This window comes from Hippocampus zosterae, chromosome 13 (assembly GCF_025434085.1).
Source record: "Hippocampus zosterae strain Florida chromosome 13, ASM2543408v3, whole genome shotgun sequence".
In the NCBI taxonomy this organism is placed as follows: domain Eukaryota; kingdom Metazoa; phylum Chordata; class Actinopteri; order Syngnathiformes; family Syngnathidae; genus Hippocampus; species Hippocampus zosterae.
This window is the reverse complement of record NC_067463.1, coordinates 6,399,447-6,418,071: the sequence shown is the minus strand read 5'-3', so window position 1 is coordinate 6,418,071 and position 18,625 is coordinate 6,399,447. Positions and strand designations below refer to the sequence as shown.

General features: G+C 42.0%; 1 protein-coding gene across 2 annotated transcripts; it reads right to left on the bottom strand.

The window, feature by feature from the left end:
• Window positions 1-11,007: 11,007 nt before the first annotated feature.
• LOC127612707 (platelet-derived growth factor subunit A-like) lies at window positions 11,008-16,913 on the bottom strand. 2 transcript variants are annotated; one of them, XM_052083465.1, is made up of 6 exons: window positions 16,246-16,913; window positions 15,910-16,006; window positions 12,789-12,902; window positions 12,272-12,465; window positions 11,992-12,118; window positions 11,008-11,483 (listed from the first exon to the last, which is right to left on the bottom strand). In XM_052083465.1, the coding sequence occupies exons 1-6, from the start codon at window positions 16,306-16,308 to the stop codon at window positions 11,473-11,475; spliced, it is 606 nt and encodes a 201-aa protein (XP_051939425.1). In that variant the 5' UTR covers window positions 16,309-16,913; the 3' UTR covers window positions 11,008-11,472. The 2 variants fall into 2 exon arrangements, with proteins under 2 accessions (XP_051939425.1, XP_051939424.1); XM_052083464.1 differs by having other exon boundaries at window positions 15,910-16,009; window positions 16,246-16,907.
• Window positions 16,914-18,625: the final 1,712 nt, after the last annotated feature.

Here is an 18,625-nt window from a genome sequence, read left to right as displayed (position 1 = left end):
TCAATGCCACACCTACATTCAAACAGCAGGTGGCGCCACGAATCTGCTAATAATAAAGAAGGTAACGTAAATAACAACGAGTGAATCTTTAACACCAACTGGGCCGTTTGTGAAGTAATTTTTTTTTTTTTTTTTTTTTTTTCCAAGATGGCGCCCGAGTAGGCAGCCTTCGGCAAGTGCTCTTCAAGAGCCTTGCTTTTTTGTTCTTTTTTGCTGTTTTTGTCTTTTGTTTTGTCACATGTTGTTTGTTGTTTGATCGTGTGGACCTGATATGGACTGTTTTCAGCGCTTTTTGGCCACGACATTCGTCAAAGGAGCAGTATCTGTGCTTGGTGGTTGCGCCTTCTCGGCAGCACGCCTGTACCAGCACAGATTTTGATTGGGACGAATGTCGGCGCCATTGACTGTCGGTGCTGGACAGACCTGGGGCGCTTGTGTTTTTTGCGCCAGTAATGGGCAGCATTTTTCACAACCCCGATTTGTTCAGTGGCTATGTCAGCGCTGTTGGACAGTTGGCGTCGGTGCGGCTGGATGGATGGCCGCTGAAGTTGAGGATGAGGAGAGAGGAGCGTTGGCGAAGAGCACCGATGCGTATTTGGAACCGTGAGTCGCCGCTTGGAATTGAAGTGGATTTCCATGGGACAGGAGAAGTGAACCAATCTCTTTTTTCGTCAATGGATGCTACAGCTTCTTGTTGACTTTGAAACTTAGCTTGTAGCCGACGTGTGCTCATTTTGAGCATGACGTCTCTGATCCACTGGTTAAAGGACACTTTGATTCTCTCCTCTTTCATCTCAAACCGCTTCAAACAACAAAGCGTGTGACGGAAAAGTGGTTAGGACTGCACGACTGTTTGTGTTTTATGTTGTGTGTTGTGTTTATTATTTTACTTTATGTTAACTGTTTTGTAAAGCGCTTTGTTACAGCTGCCGCTGTTGTGAAAGCGCTATATAAATCAGAATGTATTGTATTGTATTGTATTGTATTGTAATGAAAGAGGATATCTGGTTCTCATTCCAAGCCATCTCCACGCCAACCTCCTCGCTATATTTTGAGGATACACAGGAAGCTGAGATGAGACCGGACACATCGGATTTCTGTTTGTTGCTTGTTGTAACAACAGGCAAGGCGTCCAAAGATCCCACCATTTGACTCATAAGTCGTATGAGTCAAATGCTTATCCTGAGCTCATTTCTTTGTCTTTTAATCTCTCCAGCTATGGAGTTAGATGCTCTGAGGTCAAGCCATCAGATCAGTGGGAGGTGAGGCAGAGAGCTGCTGTCAGGTCTTTGCTTGACCTTCTTGATGCCTCTGCAACTTCAACCCTACAGTACACACACACAGACACACGCAGACACATGCAAACACACTATAGTATAAAAGAAATTTACAATTGCCCTAGAATTGATCCGTGAGATATACCTATGACAAAGGTATGGACAGAGATGCAGGAAGACAATATTCATTCAGTCAAAAAAAAAATACTCCCCAAATACCTGTCTGTTCTTTTTCTTATTGTTTATATTTTTCTGCAACACTTCAGTGGACTATACTACCAGAGGAAAACTTGTGTTTTTTTGACATACTTGCCTAAGTAAAGATGATCCAGATCTGATTCTGATCATTTTCATGCTCTCGATAAATATCAATATGTGTTTGTTTTCAGCTAGCTCTCATGAGTTTGCCCCTTGGTGATGCGACTGTGAAATTCTAATGTTATGTATTAACATCAGAGAGAAGCATAGATTCCCTTGTTGTTGAAGGGGTTTTTGATTTTGGTAACCAATCAGTTTCGGCTCAGCTTCTTGAGCGCTCGCAAAGCGTGACAGCAAAGTGACCTCGCTTTCTCAAACACACTCAGTTGTTAACCTCGCTCGTAGGCAGATTATATCTATTAGATAAATCACATCCATGTTCACCAATTCTTCCGTGTTGTGGAGATGATGCAGCTGTTATGGTTACATGCTGACACTGAAGTAACGAATTGTTCAATAGTATGTGTGTCTGAGTCACCAGTATCTGTTTTAGTATCATTCAGAGTAAAAAAAGAGAATAAACGGACGAAAATACAGTGGCGTCTTTGATTTAGGAGATAAATTTCCCCAGTGTGGCACGAATAAAGGATATCTTATTTTACAACCAGATTTTGTTGTAACGCACCATAGTCACTTTGTTCTACTAAAGCAGCAATAAAATAAAAATTATAGTCATTGTTTTTTTCAACAACACCTCTAGGCCATAAATAGAAAACAAATTATAAACAGTCAAGACGGCGACAGTCAAGTGTGCTTTTGGTGGGGGAGAAGAGAATTCTCACTTGGTACATGATGCAAATTAGCAAATTCAATTCTTAGCTGCTATGATGTCACACTATTTACGTCGCCAGTGCAATTATCATTATTCCCTAACCCTAATCAGGATTTATCTATCCAAACCGAATTGCACCGCTTGATAGAAACAAGGTCTTAGAAAGATTCAGAAGTGAGAAGCTATTGTTCCAGCCTGAGCCTTAACTGACTCAACTAGCACCCACCCGAGTTTGGTATTCCAAATAAACGGTCCCCAAACACTAGGCCACACAGAGAGACAGAACAAAATGATATTTTATTGCTCAACTGACTCCGACAGAAGTTTAATTTTGAAAACCAGCTGCATCTGCCTGAACCTCTGTGCAGTAGTCAAATACGATAATAAACCAATAAGCCCACTAACCGGCATAAAATAGTAAAAACAAACAAACAAACACCTATCTGTAATGATGGCAACTAAATCAAAAGTACAGATCAGAAATGAACACACTCTGGGTGTTACTGTCTCTCCCATTGCCCAAAAATTGGATAGGGCTTCCATTGGTTCCAAGAACCAATAGTTTTTTTTTCTCTTCTTTCTTCTTTCTACCTACATTCTTGCTGCTGGAGGCTGTAAATTTCCCCAGTGTGGGAAAAATAAAGGATATCTTATCTTATTATTTTTATTTATATACATTTTCATTTGTTTCTATATTGGTCTGTCAATCAATTGCTTTAATGCGAAATCGGTCCGCAGCTTGAAAAATGTCAGGGACTGTGGCTCTAAAGTGTTCATGGTGACTTATTGTGACTGAAATGACATTGTTTTCCCAAAATACCACATGGTCATTCACATCAACAGACAGGAAGCGACATCGGTTCAGCCACTCTCCTTGTCACCCACCTGAGTGCAGCCTCCAGGTACAGGTCAATGACCAGAGCTGTGGGTCAATAACCGGCTCCCTTGTTGATCGAGGAAGACCTCTCTCAGGTCTGATGTGTTTCATCGGCGGACAAAAGACCAGCGAGAATACGCCCGTTAAGTGTTTGCATCGTCCGTGTATCCTTCTGGCTTTCTTCACCTGCTTCCCCATCAAACCACGGCTCTGTTTTTATCCTTTTGTGACATGCTTTATTAAGCCCCAATGTGAAGGAACATGACTGGGGAGTGAATGAGGGCTGAAAGACGCACGCACCGCACAACTTGGCAGGATGTTACTTTCTTTTTACCGGCTGTTCAGTCAACAAGCGAAGGTGCATGCTTGGCTCAGTTTCGGCGCATTTCCCCCATTGCTTTGTTGCCACTGAGAATGAGAAGCTGAGAAAAAGTGTGATGTGTTTCCCATCAATCTACAATTCTATTATTTTTCTGACTCAAAATATTACCCACAATTCCAGATGTCAGAACAAGTGTGTCGATGAGAAACCAAAGTTGAGGCCCAAACAATGTAGTCTGTATTTTTTTTGCCAGTTAATGAGAAACTTTACATCTGTAGTCTCCAATTTTTGCCACCTATTTCCTCCATGTCTGATTCCCTCATATAAACTACTGTGGTGGCCAGGGAGGAGTGCCAGCTCAAGGAGAAAGGTGGGGGGAGCGAACAAGGCCGGAGGCAACAGAGAACAAAGTGCACCACGTGAAAATGAAAGCAGGACCCAGCGTCCCCCTTTGACAAAGATGACTTTTGTTTTGGGATCACTGCAAATCCATGGATTAGAATTCTGATGCCGTCCTTAAGAACTACAATAAGAGGCACGACGTGAAGAGGATGCGGTCATATCAAAGCCGGTTGACAATGTTGGTTTTTGCCTGAAGAAGAATCCAAAAGGAAAGACGGAGAACTTTGATCTCTACAGGTAAGATGTTTCCAAAACAAGGTCTTGTGGAGCATAAATTTCAGTCCAGATTATTTCTGTTGGGTCGTTGCTGCCTTTTAGGTACACATTCATGCTGGACATTTTGGGTATTTAGTAAATGGCTCTAAATCGCAATTGGTAGTGTAAATTCAGACTCAGTTAACGACTCAGCAAATCCCAATGGTGGTCTCCCTTCCTTTGTCCCGCAGGAACAATAGCCGGCCCCCCTCGGGTGGGACTATCTTGAAGGAATCTCGATGCCCATGGAAAGCAAGATGGCACCTGACGGCGGGACAAAGCTCAGGTCAAGAGGTTGGGAGCCAAAGGTCGGGAAAGGAGTCCCGATGCGGTCTTTGGGGAAAAAAACGTGTTGATCACCTCTGAGCCTTTACAGACTGACAGATGTTTCTGTTTTTTTTAAGTCGGCCTGATTGATGTACTTGCCTCAGCGTGTGACTCAAGACTTCATATGGACACCTTGGTCCTGAAGATGTCTTGCAGTGCCATTTGTTTAACCAACGGGATGGTTCAATTAATCATCAACCCTTATTCATACTCTTTTGCCACCTGTTTTGAGTATGCTCCATTGACCTCCAATACAAACATTCTACTTCAATTAGACTCACATTTTGGCAGAAGGATCCTTAAAAGCGCCACCTCGTGAGCTGCCCTGATAGGACCATTAGTTTAGAATTCCAGAAGTACAGGCAACTACAATTTCTACTCGGACAGCAACGTCAGTGGCAGCAATGACAACCCATGACCATTACTTTGATGAAAAATCCCCCTTTGGCTGTCAAGATAGCCAGCTATCAGCTAGTGGCAGAGGTTAGCTACCCTTCTGCTAGCATCGCGCTTCGAACAGTCCCATCATTAAATTACCTCCCATCTCTGCTAGCATAGCGCTTGAGGCGCTATATAATATATAACATATAAATATAATTCATTGTATTACTAACATGACCTCAAGAAAAACTACTAAAACTATTAAAGGGTGTGTGGGATTGTTTTGACATGAAACCCTACTAAATAAACGTAGGAAGAGGCTTTATCATTAGTTAATTTGCGAATGGAATAAAAGCTCATTGCAAGCAGGATGCAAAGCTTCCTCCCATCCTTTGCAGGGTTCATTAACGTCACAGACTCCCACTGCTTCCTCGCCTTGCTTTGTAACCATTATTGATGTGAGGGGTTTAATGATTATCTTATCCTCTTTCACTGTGTGTAAATCATCATCATCATCGGGAGTAGCAGCAGGGCTTCTTCCTTGTGGAAACCTTTCATTCAGTGCACCATGTGTCCGCTCTATAAATGTGGCTTCAATAAAAAGTCCGAAGATTTACTATCGTCCGGCGACCCCGCGAAGCCCTCCCGGGTCTTCTTTCTGCCTATAAAAATGTTCCCGTCTTTTTTTATCGCCATATATATCTCATGTCAAATACTTCAAAACATGTATAGGCCCACAAAAATTGAGGGCTGACTGATTTATCATTTGAATCATATTGAAGATGACTTGGATGTATCTTGCCCTTTTCGAGAGAGCCAAATCATTTCATAATTATATTCATTCATTCATTCATCATCCGTACCGCTTGATCCTCACTAGGGTCGCGGGGGGTGCTGGAGCCCATCCCAGCCGTCTCCGGGCAGTAGGCGGGGGACACCCTGAATCGGTTGCCAGCCAATCGCAGGGCACACAGAAACAAACAACCATTCGCACTCACACTCACACCTAGGGACAATTTGGAGTGTTCAATCAGCCTGCCAAGCATGTTTTTGGAATGTGGGAGGAAACCGGAGTACCCGGAGAAAACGCAGGCCCGGGGGAGAACATGCAAAACTCCACACAGGGAGGCCGGAGCTGGAATCGAACCCGGTACCTCTGCACTGTGAAGCCGACGTGCTAACCACTGGACTACCGGGCCGCCCTCATAATTATATATTTTTTCAAATTAATATACTACTGCTATGACTACTACTTTAGATTTACTCAGTGCCTTTTGAGGGATGCAAAAAAATAAAAATATATACCGGTAAATAAAAATTTAAAAATAAATTCAAGATTAAAGATAATTTGGCCTTGTAATTTTTTTGGTTTGTATTGTACTTTTTAATATACTTTAAAAAAAACAGAAATGTATGATTGAACTCTAAATATACATATCATAAATTTTATCTCATGACTCTTAACAATATCAATGAATATGTTTGTCTTATAGGAACTGATTGAATAAATCTAAACATTGCGCATCTTTAAATAGCCCAAGTAATAGATTTGAAAAGAATTCTCAATGTCATAGGCAGCCCCTCTTTATTTTATTTTTTTAACTTCCTGTCAACTTTCCATCTTCCACTATCCCGCTAATTCCCCGGATGATAATCTCTTGAGCCTCACTCGGGTTCATAAAGTGACCTCTTTGCTGCGTGCAAACTGCAGATAATCCTCTTGTTACCCCTGCGCATGCGTTTCACGAGCCAAGTATGAATTTTTTAAAGTTTTCACAAAAACCACAGAAACCATTTTGGCATCAATATTACATCTGGGAATTGAGGTCAACTGTCATGACCTTTAGACCCTTTAAAGATCCGGTAAAGTGAAATATTACAAAGTAGTGTCGAAATACATTCTGTACGTTTGAGGAAGTTGAAAACAAGGACAAAACTATGCAGTACTCACTTGTGGAGAGATAGCATTAAATTGTTTTTCACCATTTCAGTTTTCCAGAGTGTTTGGGGGCGTTACTAAGACAGCACACAGTGACGCACTTGGGTGTCAAGCAAGAGTCACTCCTCACCCACTATGTGGCAACTCTGTGCTTTTCTTTGCATCAACGATGATCCTGCACAATTTTGAATCACTTCGTTTTAATTACCTGGTTGATTTATACCGCTACATTTTGCGGTTAGCTAGCTAGCTATGTCGACACCCCCTAAAAACGCATCTTCTCTGCATGCCACATTTTACAGAACAGTTAAGTTTGTGTTATTCCGTTGACCTCAATGTTGAAACATAAACCGTTGTGGGTAATTAACTTGCAGGGAGCATGTGCTCAAATATCTGTCACAGAGTGTGAGGCGCAGACTGAATAAATGGTTAACTTCCCTTGAAGTCTCTCTGTTATTTGGACTCACATACTGACACAGCACTAAGCAAGGCGGTGATGCATTGGACGAGTCTGTCACGAGTCTTTTCAGCCTGCGAGCTAGCTGGTGGCTAGCACCTCTCATCGCGGCATGAAAAAAACAGCGCGGCCATTCAATTAGAATGTTATCCTTTGTCTTTGTCACTTTACTGTCTGCCTCTCACGCCGTCACATCAGCATACGAAGGGCGTTTGACCAGTTGGACGCCGGATGAGAGTTGAACGCTTTGCCTAGCGCTAACTAGCTGGTACGACACAATTCGGATGGATTTACTTGACCAAAGCAAGAAATTCTACCGTTGGCCGGCGTATGTCGAGGGATTCGGGAAGTTGAAGTAAGCTATTTTGAACTAAAAAGTAAAACCCTTCCATGGGATGATACTTGTACGTCAACACATCCTGTACACGCTGGTTTACTTTACAGACACGGCTTTCGTTTTTTTTAACTCTGCGAAAAACCCGTGAAAAGGTAAACTCGCAATGGTAGAGGTTAAGGACAAAAATGAAAACTCTGCAATAGATTGAAGCCACAATAACCGAAGTGCAAAGTATAGAGGAAAAGCGGTATTTGGCCATTTTTATTTTGATGATTTTAACTCATTCATTCATCAAATTTGACAGGCAACATTACAGTTTGCTGTGGTTTGTCAAAATGATCAACTTTATCCTCAGGTAAGAAAAATAACAGTTAAAATGCATTTTAAAGGTGGATTCATAAAAAAAAAGTGAATTATGGCCTCTCCTTGCTGCTCTTTGGCATCACAATGGCTCTTAATGGCTTTGAGCTAAATGCGAGCAGGACTATGAGGGATTAAAGAGGGCGGAACATGCCAGAACAACATCAAAACCATCGTCGGACTTTGCTCACAGCTGCACGGCTTAATCTCACGGCAAGCCTTTGAAATAGGTTGCCTTGATTGTTGTACAAGGTAGAGGGGCGGGGGAGCGGCAGGGTTTATGTTCCATGAGTGACACTCAATCACCACGTCACATCTTTAACAAGCCTCCCACTCCAGAGTCCATTAAAAAGTATTTAACACTCCCCCATTCGAGCTGAAGTGGACTCCCTGTCTCCGTTTTCCACAAGATGTCTTTTTCCTCTTTTGTGCCTCAGCAAACAGGAGGCAAGCTTTTTGGGCTGAAACAAAAGAGGAAGAACCGCAGGGGATGGAGACGTGTAGGAGGGTGGGGGTCACTTTGTGGGGTTTGACAGCAGGGGTGGTTTTCTGCCTCGATGGTCATATATGTGAGCCAATCCGTGACTGTGAAACCAAGGGACATAACTCATCGGGATTTTTGGTGTACCATGACAGCCACTAATATTGAGTCCCTGGCCTTCTCAGATACCTTTCGTGACTGGTCACTCAGTGGCCAAGCAGCACAGCAAACATACGTGCTAATGTTAGTTTATTTCCTCTTTTGCCGTGCCATAGCTCCACACGAGAGGTGCTATGTTTTCTCAATTAATCGACAATCAATGAACAAATGAACCGATAATTATTTTTGACAGTTGATAAATTGTTTACATAAGTGTTTTAGTTTAATATTGTCCAATTGCTCAGAATTCTTCCCACTAAGGGTTTCGTTAGAGTAATTTTTTTAAATTTGGAAAACATTTTTGTACTACTTTCACCCATCTTCCGTACCAAACCAGTAACTGAATCGGAATTAATGTTTGTGCATTTTCAAGTTTCCTTTTATCAAATAAAGTGATGGAAATTAAATCATGTTTTTTTTTTTAAATTCATTGAATGAATGAATGATTATTTGACAAAATAAGCAACACATTAATCAATTACACTGGTGAACAAAATTGTTTTTGGTTTTTAAATTAGAGATGCGAGGAAACCATTATCTAGATTTTTTTTTTGCATGGATTCCGAATCCGCCCCGATTTATTTCTCTAGCACATCAGGTTTTCATAATAATAATAATAATAGTGATAATAATAAAAAGTAACACTAATAGGGATTCATTCAGATTTGGTTCAGCAACAGGTGGATTTTTTTCCCCCCTGAAACTTCAGAAATGACAACGCATGGTAAAAATCCGTATTGCGCAAGACTTTATAGGCCATGGTTACAAAAAAATGAAAATATCTCAAACATGCTGGGGGCGAGGGGGACGATGTCAGAAAGACATTTTGAGAGACATAAAGCTATCTCTGATTAAAATTAGCTGTTGATCAATTTTATTAAAATAATTGTTAGTTGCAGCCAGACGCCACAGTGTGATACTCCGCGGCCTCCATTTTGCAGCAAGGACATTATTATTATTTTTTGTTCTCCATTGCTCGGCATGTCTTTCTGAGATCGAGGTGCAACCAATCCCAAACGGAAGAACGTAAACCTTAGGTATTGTCGAAAAGGCAGTTTTAAGATGAAAACAAATATAACCGATGTGACTCTTATTTTTCTTTTTTTTTTCACTTATGTGACAACCATTTTCTATGCTTGGACAAAAGCAGAAAAGGGGTCAATTTTAAGGCTGGCAGTGATAATCACATTTATTTCCAGCCTCTAACTGACAATGCAAACATGAGGTTGCCTGATTTGTGGTCAACTCTCCGCGTCAGGTCGCATCGAGCATTTTAGCCAGCATGTTGCTAATCTGCTTAGCTGAGCTTTACCGAGATGGCATTTTCTCGGGCTTTGAGACACACTTCAACACACACGCATTGTTCTCCAGCCCGTCTGTTTTCATTTCCTCCCTCTCACCTTTCACTTACGCTCGCTTATCCCCCATCTGGCTTCTCTCTTCCCAACATGCACATGACATATACGCCTTTGTGAGATGCCGGGATGCGGCGTGAAGAACGATTTGTCAACCTAGCCATAGTTGATGCGGATAAGATTTCGGAAAAAGTTCCACTTTTCAGGCATTTTCAAGATCAAAAACGCGATTTGTTGGGTAACGAAACAAGCAAAGTGACACACTAATGATGACTTTTCAATTAAAAAGAGTATTCCCGAAAAAAAAAGCATGCATTGAACATTCTGGGAAATTGTAAAAATGCCTCATACAAACATCTCATGTTTAACTCACGCTGACGGTCTGAAAATGTCATGAATACAAAACCCCGTCTATGCCAGATGTAGCAAAGCAGCCCCAAAACATAACCTTAGATGGAGCTTTATGACACCGGGCAGACATTTTTTTTTCCACAGGGTGCTGTGGTAGTTTTTGAGATTTCATTATGTGTCAGATGCAGAAAAGCAAACAGATTTGCCTGCACAGAGATACATCGTGCCAGATGTAGCAAAGCATCCCCGGAAACATAACCAAGCCTCCTCCATTTATTAGAGAGCGGGCACAGGGTTTTTTTTCCCTCTCTTTGTGTGATGTGACTTACCGAACAGTCCCACTTTTGTCCCCCCCCCCCCCCTTTTTTTTAGCGGCTTTGGAAACACAGCTATCATGTTCTTCTTTGGTCGTGTTTTCGAAGGCTGTTTTTGACAAAGGCTGCATGGTTTGACTTCCGTAAAAGTAAAGTGGAGATGATAAAACAAATGGAGTTACCTCCGCAAACAGTGACCTTCCTCTTCCGCATTCTTCTTCTGCGGACTTGTAGTTGCGTGCTGTTCTCAGTTACAACTGGGTGGAGAATTTAGCTTCTCAACATTATGATCCTGCGCATAATCTCCCTCAAACACACACACACGCGCGCGCGCGCGCACACACGCACACAGTGGACGATTGTATTCCCTTTCGGGACAAATGTTCCCATATAAATAGTTTATTAGTAATGGTTACATATCTGGAGGATGTTTCCCCTGTCTTCTTTGTGACGTTAAACATAGGTTATACAAATGAAGAACGCACACGATGTGCGAGATAAATGTCAAAATATATATTTTTAAAAAAACAATGAAACTTAATCATATGCGCTGGAGAGGATTCATCCCAGTTTATAATCCGAGAGGATGAGCGGGTTACCATATGCAAGAAGTCCCACCTCATTTCTGATCCCATTTCTCCATTGAGGAAACGACGGTGTGCTAGTAGGTTGCCCGTCTTTGTGGGTCAAATATCCATCAAAGGTCCGAAGAAGGTGGCAGCATGACTTCCTCTATGTAAAGTTCCGTAAGCATGACGCTAGAAGGCTGAAAAAGAGTGCAGTATATCCTTGTCTTGTTCTTGTCCCAATTGCTGCGCCAACTCCATCGTGCAATCAGTGTGTTCTGTTCACCTGATGCCTGATGGGAGAAAAGACGATCAAACCGAGGACATGTTCGTTTAAGATTTTACAGTGTAAACGATGAGCCAAAACAACATAGTCCGAGTCCGTCTGTTTTCTGTAACAAATCTGTGGTGTCTCTCGAAGGTTCCATCTGTCCGTCCATTTTCTCAGTTATACTGAGTTAGACTACAACTGGGAGTGGAGTTCAACAGTTGGAAGGAAATATATAAAATAAATAAGGAAACATTTTCATTAATCAATTTTAAGGGATGAAAAAAAATGTGTCAATGAATGCAAAGAATATTAAAGGACTCTGGATGATCTAAGTGCTTGATGGGCCGGGTTAAATTTGATTGATTTAATGGATTTTTGTGAGTCAGCAAGGTGAAAGGTCAGCCCCGGGCCACTTTCCTGTGTGGTACTAAAACCAATTTGTTCTCGGCAGCGGGAAGTGGGTTGCATTGAGGAAACGCACACAGAGAAAGGAAAAGAACCATAAATACCTTTTGGCTGTACTCACTCACCGTTGTCTGTGCTCGAGTTTGGACCCAGTTGTCGCCTGTGGGCGCACGTGCATTCCAGGTGGTCCTCAAGTTGCACCTGCACCTCCCTCAGTTTGGGTCGGCGCCGCACATACTCCACCTTGGCCACCTGGATTGAAGAAATTGGAGGATAATATGCAGAGATGCAAAGGAATCACAATGAAAATAGCTAGTAAATTTTGGTGGAGAACTGGTTGCTCGGTGCAGAGGCAGATCTCGTTCTAGATACAGGGCAGAGCACTCGTGTAGTTCATCCGTTTACCCTGACGGTGCGGTGGTGCTTGCGGGCTGCCTGGCACCGCATGTTGCTGGTGTTGCAGCAGCCCGTGCAGCGCTTCACTTCCACGCACGGCGGCCAGATGATGAAGTTGGCGGCGGTGGGGTCCACCTGACTGCGAGGGATCTCGTAGATTGAGGTGCGCACCTTGCAGCCCGCAGGCAAGGCCTCCTCCACCACTGCAGGGGGCGACCAAGAGACACTTTTATTGACTTTAATTGTACTTGTGTCACACAGTATATTAATAATAATAATACATGCGCGTCTCACCAACGCTATACCCATATTTGTTTCTTTGAGTGGGTTATTCTGTTTGAAAAGTGCTGTAGAAATTAAATTTGATTGATTGATTGACATGGCACCACCTGTATTGTGCGTGCATCTACGTATGAATGTCTCAGCATTGTCTCGAATGCACATTGTGTCTCGCCATTGCGTCACGTGTCATGTGTTTGCGCATCAAGTTTGTGCATGTGTGCGTGTGTTTTAAGTGCGCACTCACGAGTGCTCCGCCTGTAACGCTCATGGGTTTGCTCTTGCTTGAGTTCCGGGAAGGCGTGAGAGAAGACCTTGTCATAGTCGTGTTTGGTCTCCTCGATCGCCTCGTTTTCTGCACCTAAGACAAAACAACACCTCAGGATGTCGCACGTTGTACTTTTTAAGCTTCCCCCTAACCTTGTGTCATCTGACATACACAAGCCGAACTCTCAATAGGCATCACGCTCATTATTATGAGAAGATTTCACACGTGCATGTGCCCATCTGATGTTTCTCACAGTTTCACAGTGTCCTGAAAATGGAGCTCGGGAAGCACTGAGATGTTTCCGCACAAACTCGTTACACAGATGTCATTACACATAGGCAAGCATCAATCAGGGGCTCCGTCTTGATGGGATTACGATAACTCATTTACGGGGGCGCCCACGTGTCCCCTGTTTGCTTGCTGGCATGAAAACACATTCCATGTGGTGATTGATCCAAGTTGACTTTGCGTTTTATTTGCTTATGATGGACCTCTGTCTCATGTATTTGCTAGCTAACGGTCAATCAGAGCCGACACCGTTTTGCATACTGCGATTAATGGCCCATTCATTCAAATCATATCTAAAAAGCACAATGACACACACACACATGTAAAATAACCTTTAAATTCTTCACAATTCTAAATGCTGCTTTATACTTTTGTTTGTTCCTGCTTGTATTATGAATGCGTTGAGCAAGGTTGAGGATGTGATACATTTAATGACATGAACCCATGACTGTGGATGGTATGATAAACAATGACTTCTCAGCCATGTTGTGGGCTTGCTATAGTGTGAAAATGGCTCAAATGGTCTATACAAAAGACAGTTTGTAAATGCATTTAAAAAATGTATTCAGACATGACTTCTGACCACCTATGGTTGTCTCATATCTCTGTAACTGAATGATTTTGCTTGCTATCTATGTTATAACTGGACTAATAGGTCTATCCCCCTCAAATGTGGACTGGTCTCGGGACATTTTAAAGTGCTCTATGAATAACGTTGAGTTGAATTAAAATGGAGGAATATAATTCACACCGCATTGGCCCAAAATGTAGGTTCCTCATTCTGTGGATTGCACAGGTGTACCTAACGAAGAGTCTCTTGCATGTAGGAGCGCCTCACAAAAAAAAAAAAAAAAAAAATCTTGGCTGATCTCAACCCTGATGTGCAGGAATTCCGGCATGAATTATACATGGCAACGTAGTGGCCTTGCAGTGCAGACCAAATAATGGGCAGCGTGACAACAGCATAATGAAGTGAGGCACTTGATCCCACCCCCCTCAAGCGGGGGGGTTTGCAGGGGCATCACACTAACCATTTGCATGTCAATGATGCCAGGATTAATGGTGGCACCACACGTGAAAAATGAATCAGCAGAGTTGCCATTTATGCTCTGGAAAAGCTTCTTTTGTGTGGAAGTTATCTCCACACACACACACACACATGCATACACACACACACACACACACACTTGTCTAAGTACCGGAACAAAACAATGTGTCGACTTCCAACATGGCAGTGCGTGACATTACGGGAAAACTATCTATAGACGTGAATCCAAACCACGTTAGTGTACCAAGAGAGATCCCCGGATGTAGTGTTTCTCCTGATTGGTCCAAAAATTATTTACGAAAAAGAATACTTCTTTGTTCATCTATATATGACAATGGCGTATCATGTCAAACAGAACAATAACATGCCTTTCCCCATTTTTTTTTGTAGAAAGGGCTTATGGGAGGGTTATCCCAGTTTATTCCAAAAAATTGGCGTATTAATTTATTTTTTCCCATTAATTACATCTGGTTTATCACCATTCCCTGTTCCCCGCGAATGGCTGGGTTCCCACTGCACTTGGTGTTTAAAAAAAAAAAAGTTTGAAAACCACTGCTCTATACCAAGGTTGATTCACACTACCATTCAATTGAAAAACAATAGCCTTTGAATGTTTTTTTTTAATAAAAAGAACGACATGTATCCCACAAATGCTCAATTGTCATGCTGTGTGGTCCCGTTCAAGCGCTGAATCATAAATGTATTCTGAGGTATGTCCAAAGACTTTTGTCCATATAGTGTCAGGCTATGTAAGTACAAACTCAAGTATTTGTTTAAGAACCACTTGGGTACATGTGGACGTGAGTGTTAGCCTTAGCCTTAGCGGCAGGGTGAGATCACCATGACATCTTAAGCAAACGTCTTAGCCTCAAGTCCCACAAGCGAAATCCTCTCAAGCCTTCCAAGTTCCGCGTGGAATTGCTGAAATGCCACTTTCCTTTCCAAATCGTTCGTCTAGGTTTTGGCAAGCGGCTCACACGTTTTTAGGGTTCACCCAGAGTGTAAAGAGCAAGTCGGGGCAAGTCGCTGTCTTGGCAACGTTGTAGTAATGAGATGAGAGGACAGCATCCTTTCCCTGAGACAACTGCACAAATACATCCAATTTGTTCTTTCATGCCACTGCCTGACTGATTGGGAAGGAGGGGCGACCTTAAGAGCCCCATCCGCACACATGTAGTGGGAATTTAATGGTTGTCATGCTACAATTTGGGGATTTTGAAGTTATTTTTTCTGCATGATTTTTGTTTAATTTAAATTATACTACTTTATACTACTCTATTTTTTAAATTCATGGTATAATTTGTAAACAAACAAAAAAAGTATACTATTTTTATGACTTGTGCTTTGCTAGAATATTGATTTTGGGTGTACACTAAAATTTTTATCTGTCTATTTTACAGTTGTTCATGCACAATTGTTGTCTTAGTTTTGTTGTTTGTCTTTAATGTCACTTATTATTTTATATTTTTATGATGATGTTTTATTTTATTAAGACAATTATTATCAGATTTGTATATTTTTATTAATAATACAATTTGCCAAAAATATTCTAACATATTTTGAGTTTGGTATCATTTATACTCTGATTTGTACATTTTTATTTAAGGTCATTTATACGACGGTATGTACAGTTTACAATATGGTATTTCATTATTTTATCAGCTGCGATAGGCTTTCTTTACATTTTATATTTTTTCTTTTAAAATACTATTCTTATCATTATTAATAAAGAACAGCAAAGACGAAAACAGGAGGCATTTTTACCTACGGTGTCTATCTCGAGCAGCCGCTGGAGGTCGTTGATGCTCCGGATGTCGTTGCGGGAGAGCCGCTCCACAAGCTCCCGGGGAATATGAGACTCCTGCTGGAAGGAGAGTGAGAGAGAAGGTCGGTGTTTTATTGAGAGGTAGTCGAGGAGTTAACGCAGTTATGCGTTTCTCATAAACATATTCGTCAATCAAGTAAACCCGGATTCAATTTTGTGTTTCAAGAAACATGTAAATGTTCATTTTTGTCATTTGAAATGTTTCAAGTTCGGTTAAATAATTCAAATGAATTAGAGAATATTAACCTGCCACTTTCGGGTATACCGGTAGTTACCTCAGCAGCGGCTCGTAATAGGCAGAGGCAGCCGGCGAGGAGCTGGTAGAGCGCGGGTCTCATCTCCTCTCGGATCCGCTGGGGAGGCTCCGCGAAGGGGCGAGGGTACACTGACGGAGCCCGGGTGTTGCTCCCTGCTCACGGCCGGAGCCCACAACCATACCTCAGGAGAACAATTAATTCCCAGAAGAATGGCGTTGCTTAGTTCTCCTGTATTCTTGCTCTTAAAAAGAGATGTTGTGAAATCCTTCAGCCACCCCAGTTTGTCGTTATAATCCACTAAAATCAGTAATCGAAACTTACGCGTTAGGTGGCCCTGCCTGCTCTCTACAGGCAACTGAACTCCAGACGTCTCGGTCGCTGAATGTGACTGTGCGCGTCCTCGTGGTAAAAAAAAAAACTAACAAACGGGAGCGCGCTCCTTAAAAGCTGGCGACATTAAATCAAGCAGGTTAACTTTACAGGGTAGACACGTTGTGGAAAATTGACATTTTAATGGCTTACATGCAAAATAGCTGGCTCTACTCTAGTGAGTACCTGTCCGCAAGCAAAACTGTCAAGATTATCAAACACAATGAGCTAGTAAGGAGAAACGAAGAACGCGAGAGAGGTTAGTGTCGAACGCGTTATGTCTGTGCTTAATTTAGCTGTGAAACTGGTTAATGAGTGTCACGACGAAATTGCCGTTCGTGACTTAAGACGTTCATATCATCTTTCTCCACTCACATGAAAGGAAACGCCATTAATTGGTTTCAACTCCTCAACCCCACCCCACCCAAAAAACTAACCTATTTTTTTATGAGGAAAACAAATGACATATAGTGTCGTACTCAAGAAAAAACACTCAGAAAAGAATATATTCAACTGTAATTCAAATGTACATCATGATTTCATTTATTGTGCCACTCCTCGTGTGCTTACATTAGCCCCATGGAGGCAGTATAATACACTTACGTGTATCAACACAAAGATGACGGTCACAGCTGCTCAGTAGGCTGCAGAAATATTGGGTGTTTTTTTTTTTTTTTTTACAGAGAATGAATGTGGGTATTACATCTTGCATTTTTCTTGGAGTGGAGCACTGAGTCATTGTGGAAAGAAATTCATGGAATGCATTGTTATAATAATATTATTATTATCTTTCATATGTTTTAAAAGCAACCCCAACATCTGGGCACAACTAGTGTGTGGGGGTGGGAGGGGGGTCAAAAACAGAAGGAGTGGTATGGGGAAAGATTACTGTCATAAGAAAGTTTCTTCACTGCAAAGTGAAGTTGTGTGTGGGTGAATGTGTATGTGTGCATGTGAGAGAAAGAGAGAGAGAGATTTCAGGCAATTTTGGACTAAACATTTGTCCAATTAAATCCCATGTATCCTGTCACAATTGAGGAACCCTCTCAACAGAAACACACACGCACATGCAGTGGTGCAGTGGAGAGGAAGTGGGTCACAACCAATTGAGACCTTGAATGGCAGCACGCTGTCACTTCCTGCGTCCTCACATTGTACGATGCACCTCACTCGTTGCTTCTCTGGACCGACGCGCCTCCCTGCTGTCAAAACGCTCCAAGTGTGACCGCCACACACAAAGAACCACTCATCAGTACAGTACATACAGTTACAGGCCAAAAGTGCTCAGATCCTGCAACAAATTTGCAGTTGAAATAAGATAAGATATCCTTTATTTGTCCCACACTGGGGAAATTTACAGCCTCCAGCAGCAAGAATGTGGGTAGAAAGAATAACAATTGGGAATGACAAGTGACAAAGATTAATATGAGCCATAAAAGGTATTTTAATATGATTTCATTTATTTATAAAATAACCAGAAAATAAGCCTGCTAGCATTTAGACAGGCAAACTAACAAAAAACACAAGGCTCTGTTCACTCCCCTTCTACTTCCATCCAGAAAGTTTACTCCTCTTCCTCTTTCCTACTTCCTTCAATTCTATCACCATCCATTCAACAATAGATTGACGTGATAAATTAAATATTGCCCTAAATTACACAGAGGCTGAATCATCAAACTAAAACGTATGATCCAGGGGACAGCTGTTTGGATAAGTGCCGAGTGTGAAAACAGCGTCTCGTGGGAGGGTTGGAAATTTTGATTCAAGGTGGCCAATTGTGTGTGTCGTTTCACTTGGGAGATTTTAATCTCCTCACGGGGAAATAATTGGGAGTCAGTGAGGGAGTTAATCGTGCTTCCCGCTGACAAAAGTCACCACACACACACACACACACACACACACACACACACACACACACACACACACACACACACACACACACACACACACACGCCAACACAGGACACACTAATTACTCTTACGCAACACACGCGTGAATGAAAACACCACCCTATTATCAGTCCTTGCA

Excerpts from the sequence above, each read along its gene's own strand:
- LOC127612707 (XM_052083464.1), bottom strand. The coding sequence starts at position 16,308 with ATGAGACCCGCGCTCTACCAGCTCCTCGCCGGCTGCCTCTGCCTATTA. Across the intron at positions 12,903-15,909 it reads GCTCGAGATAGACACCGTAG|GTGCAGAAAACGAGGCGATC; the intron begins GTAAAAATGCCT and ends GTTTTGTCTTAG. Across the intron at positions 12,119-12,271 it reads AGCACCACCGCACCGTCAGG|GTGGCCAAGGTGGAGTATGT; the intron begins GTAAACGGATGA and ends TCTTCAATCCAG.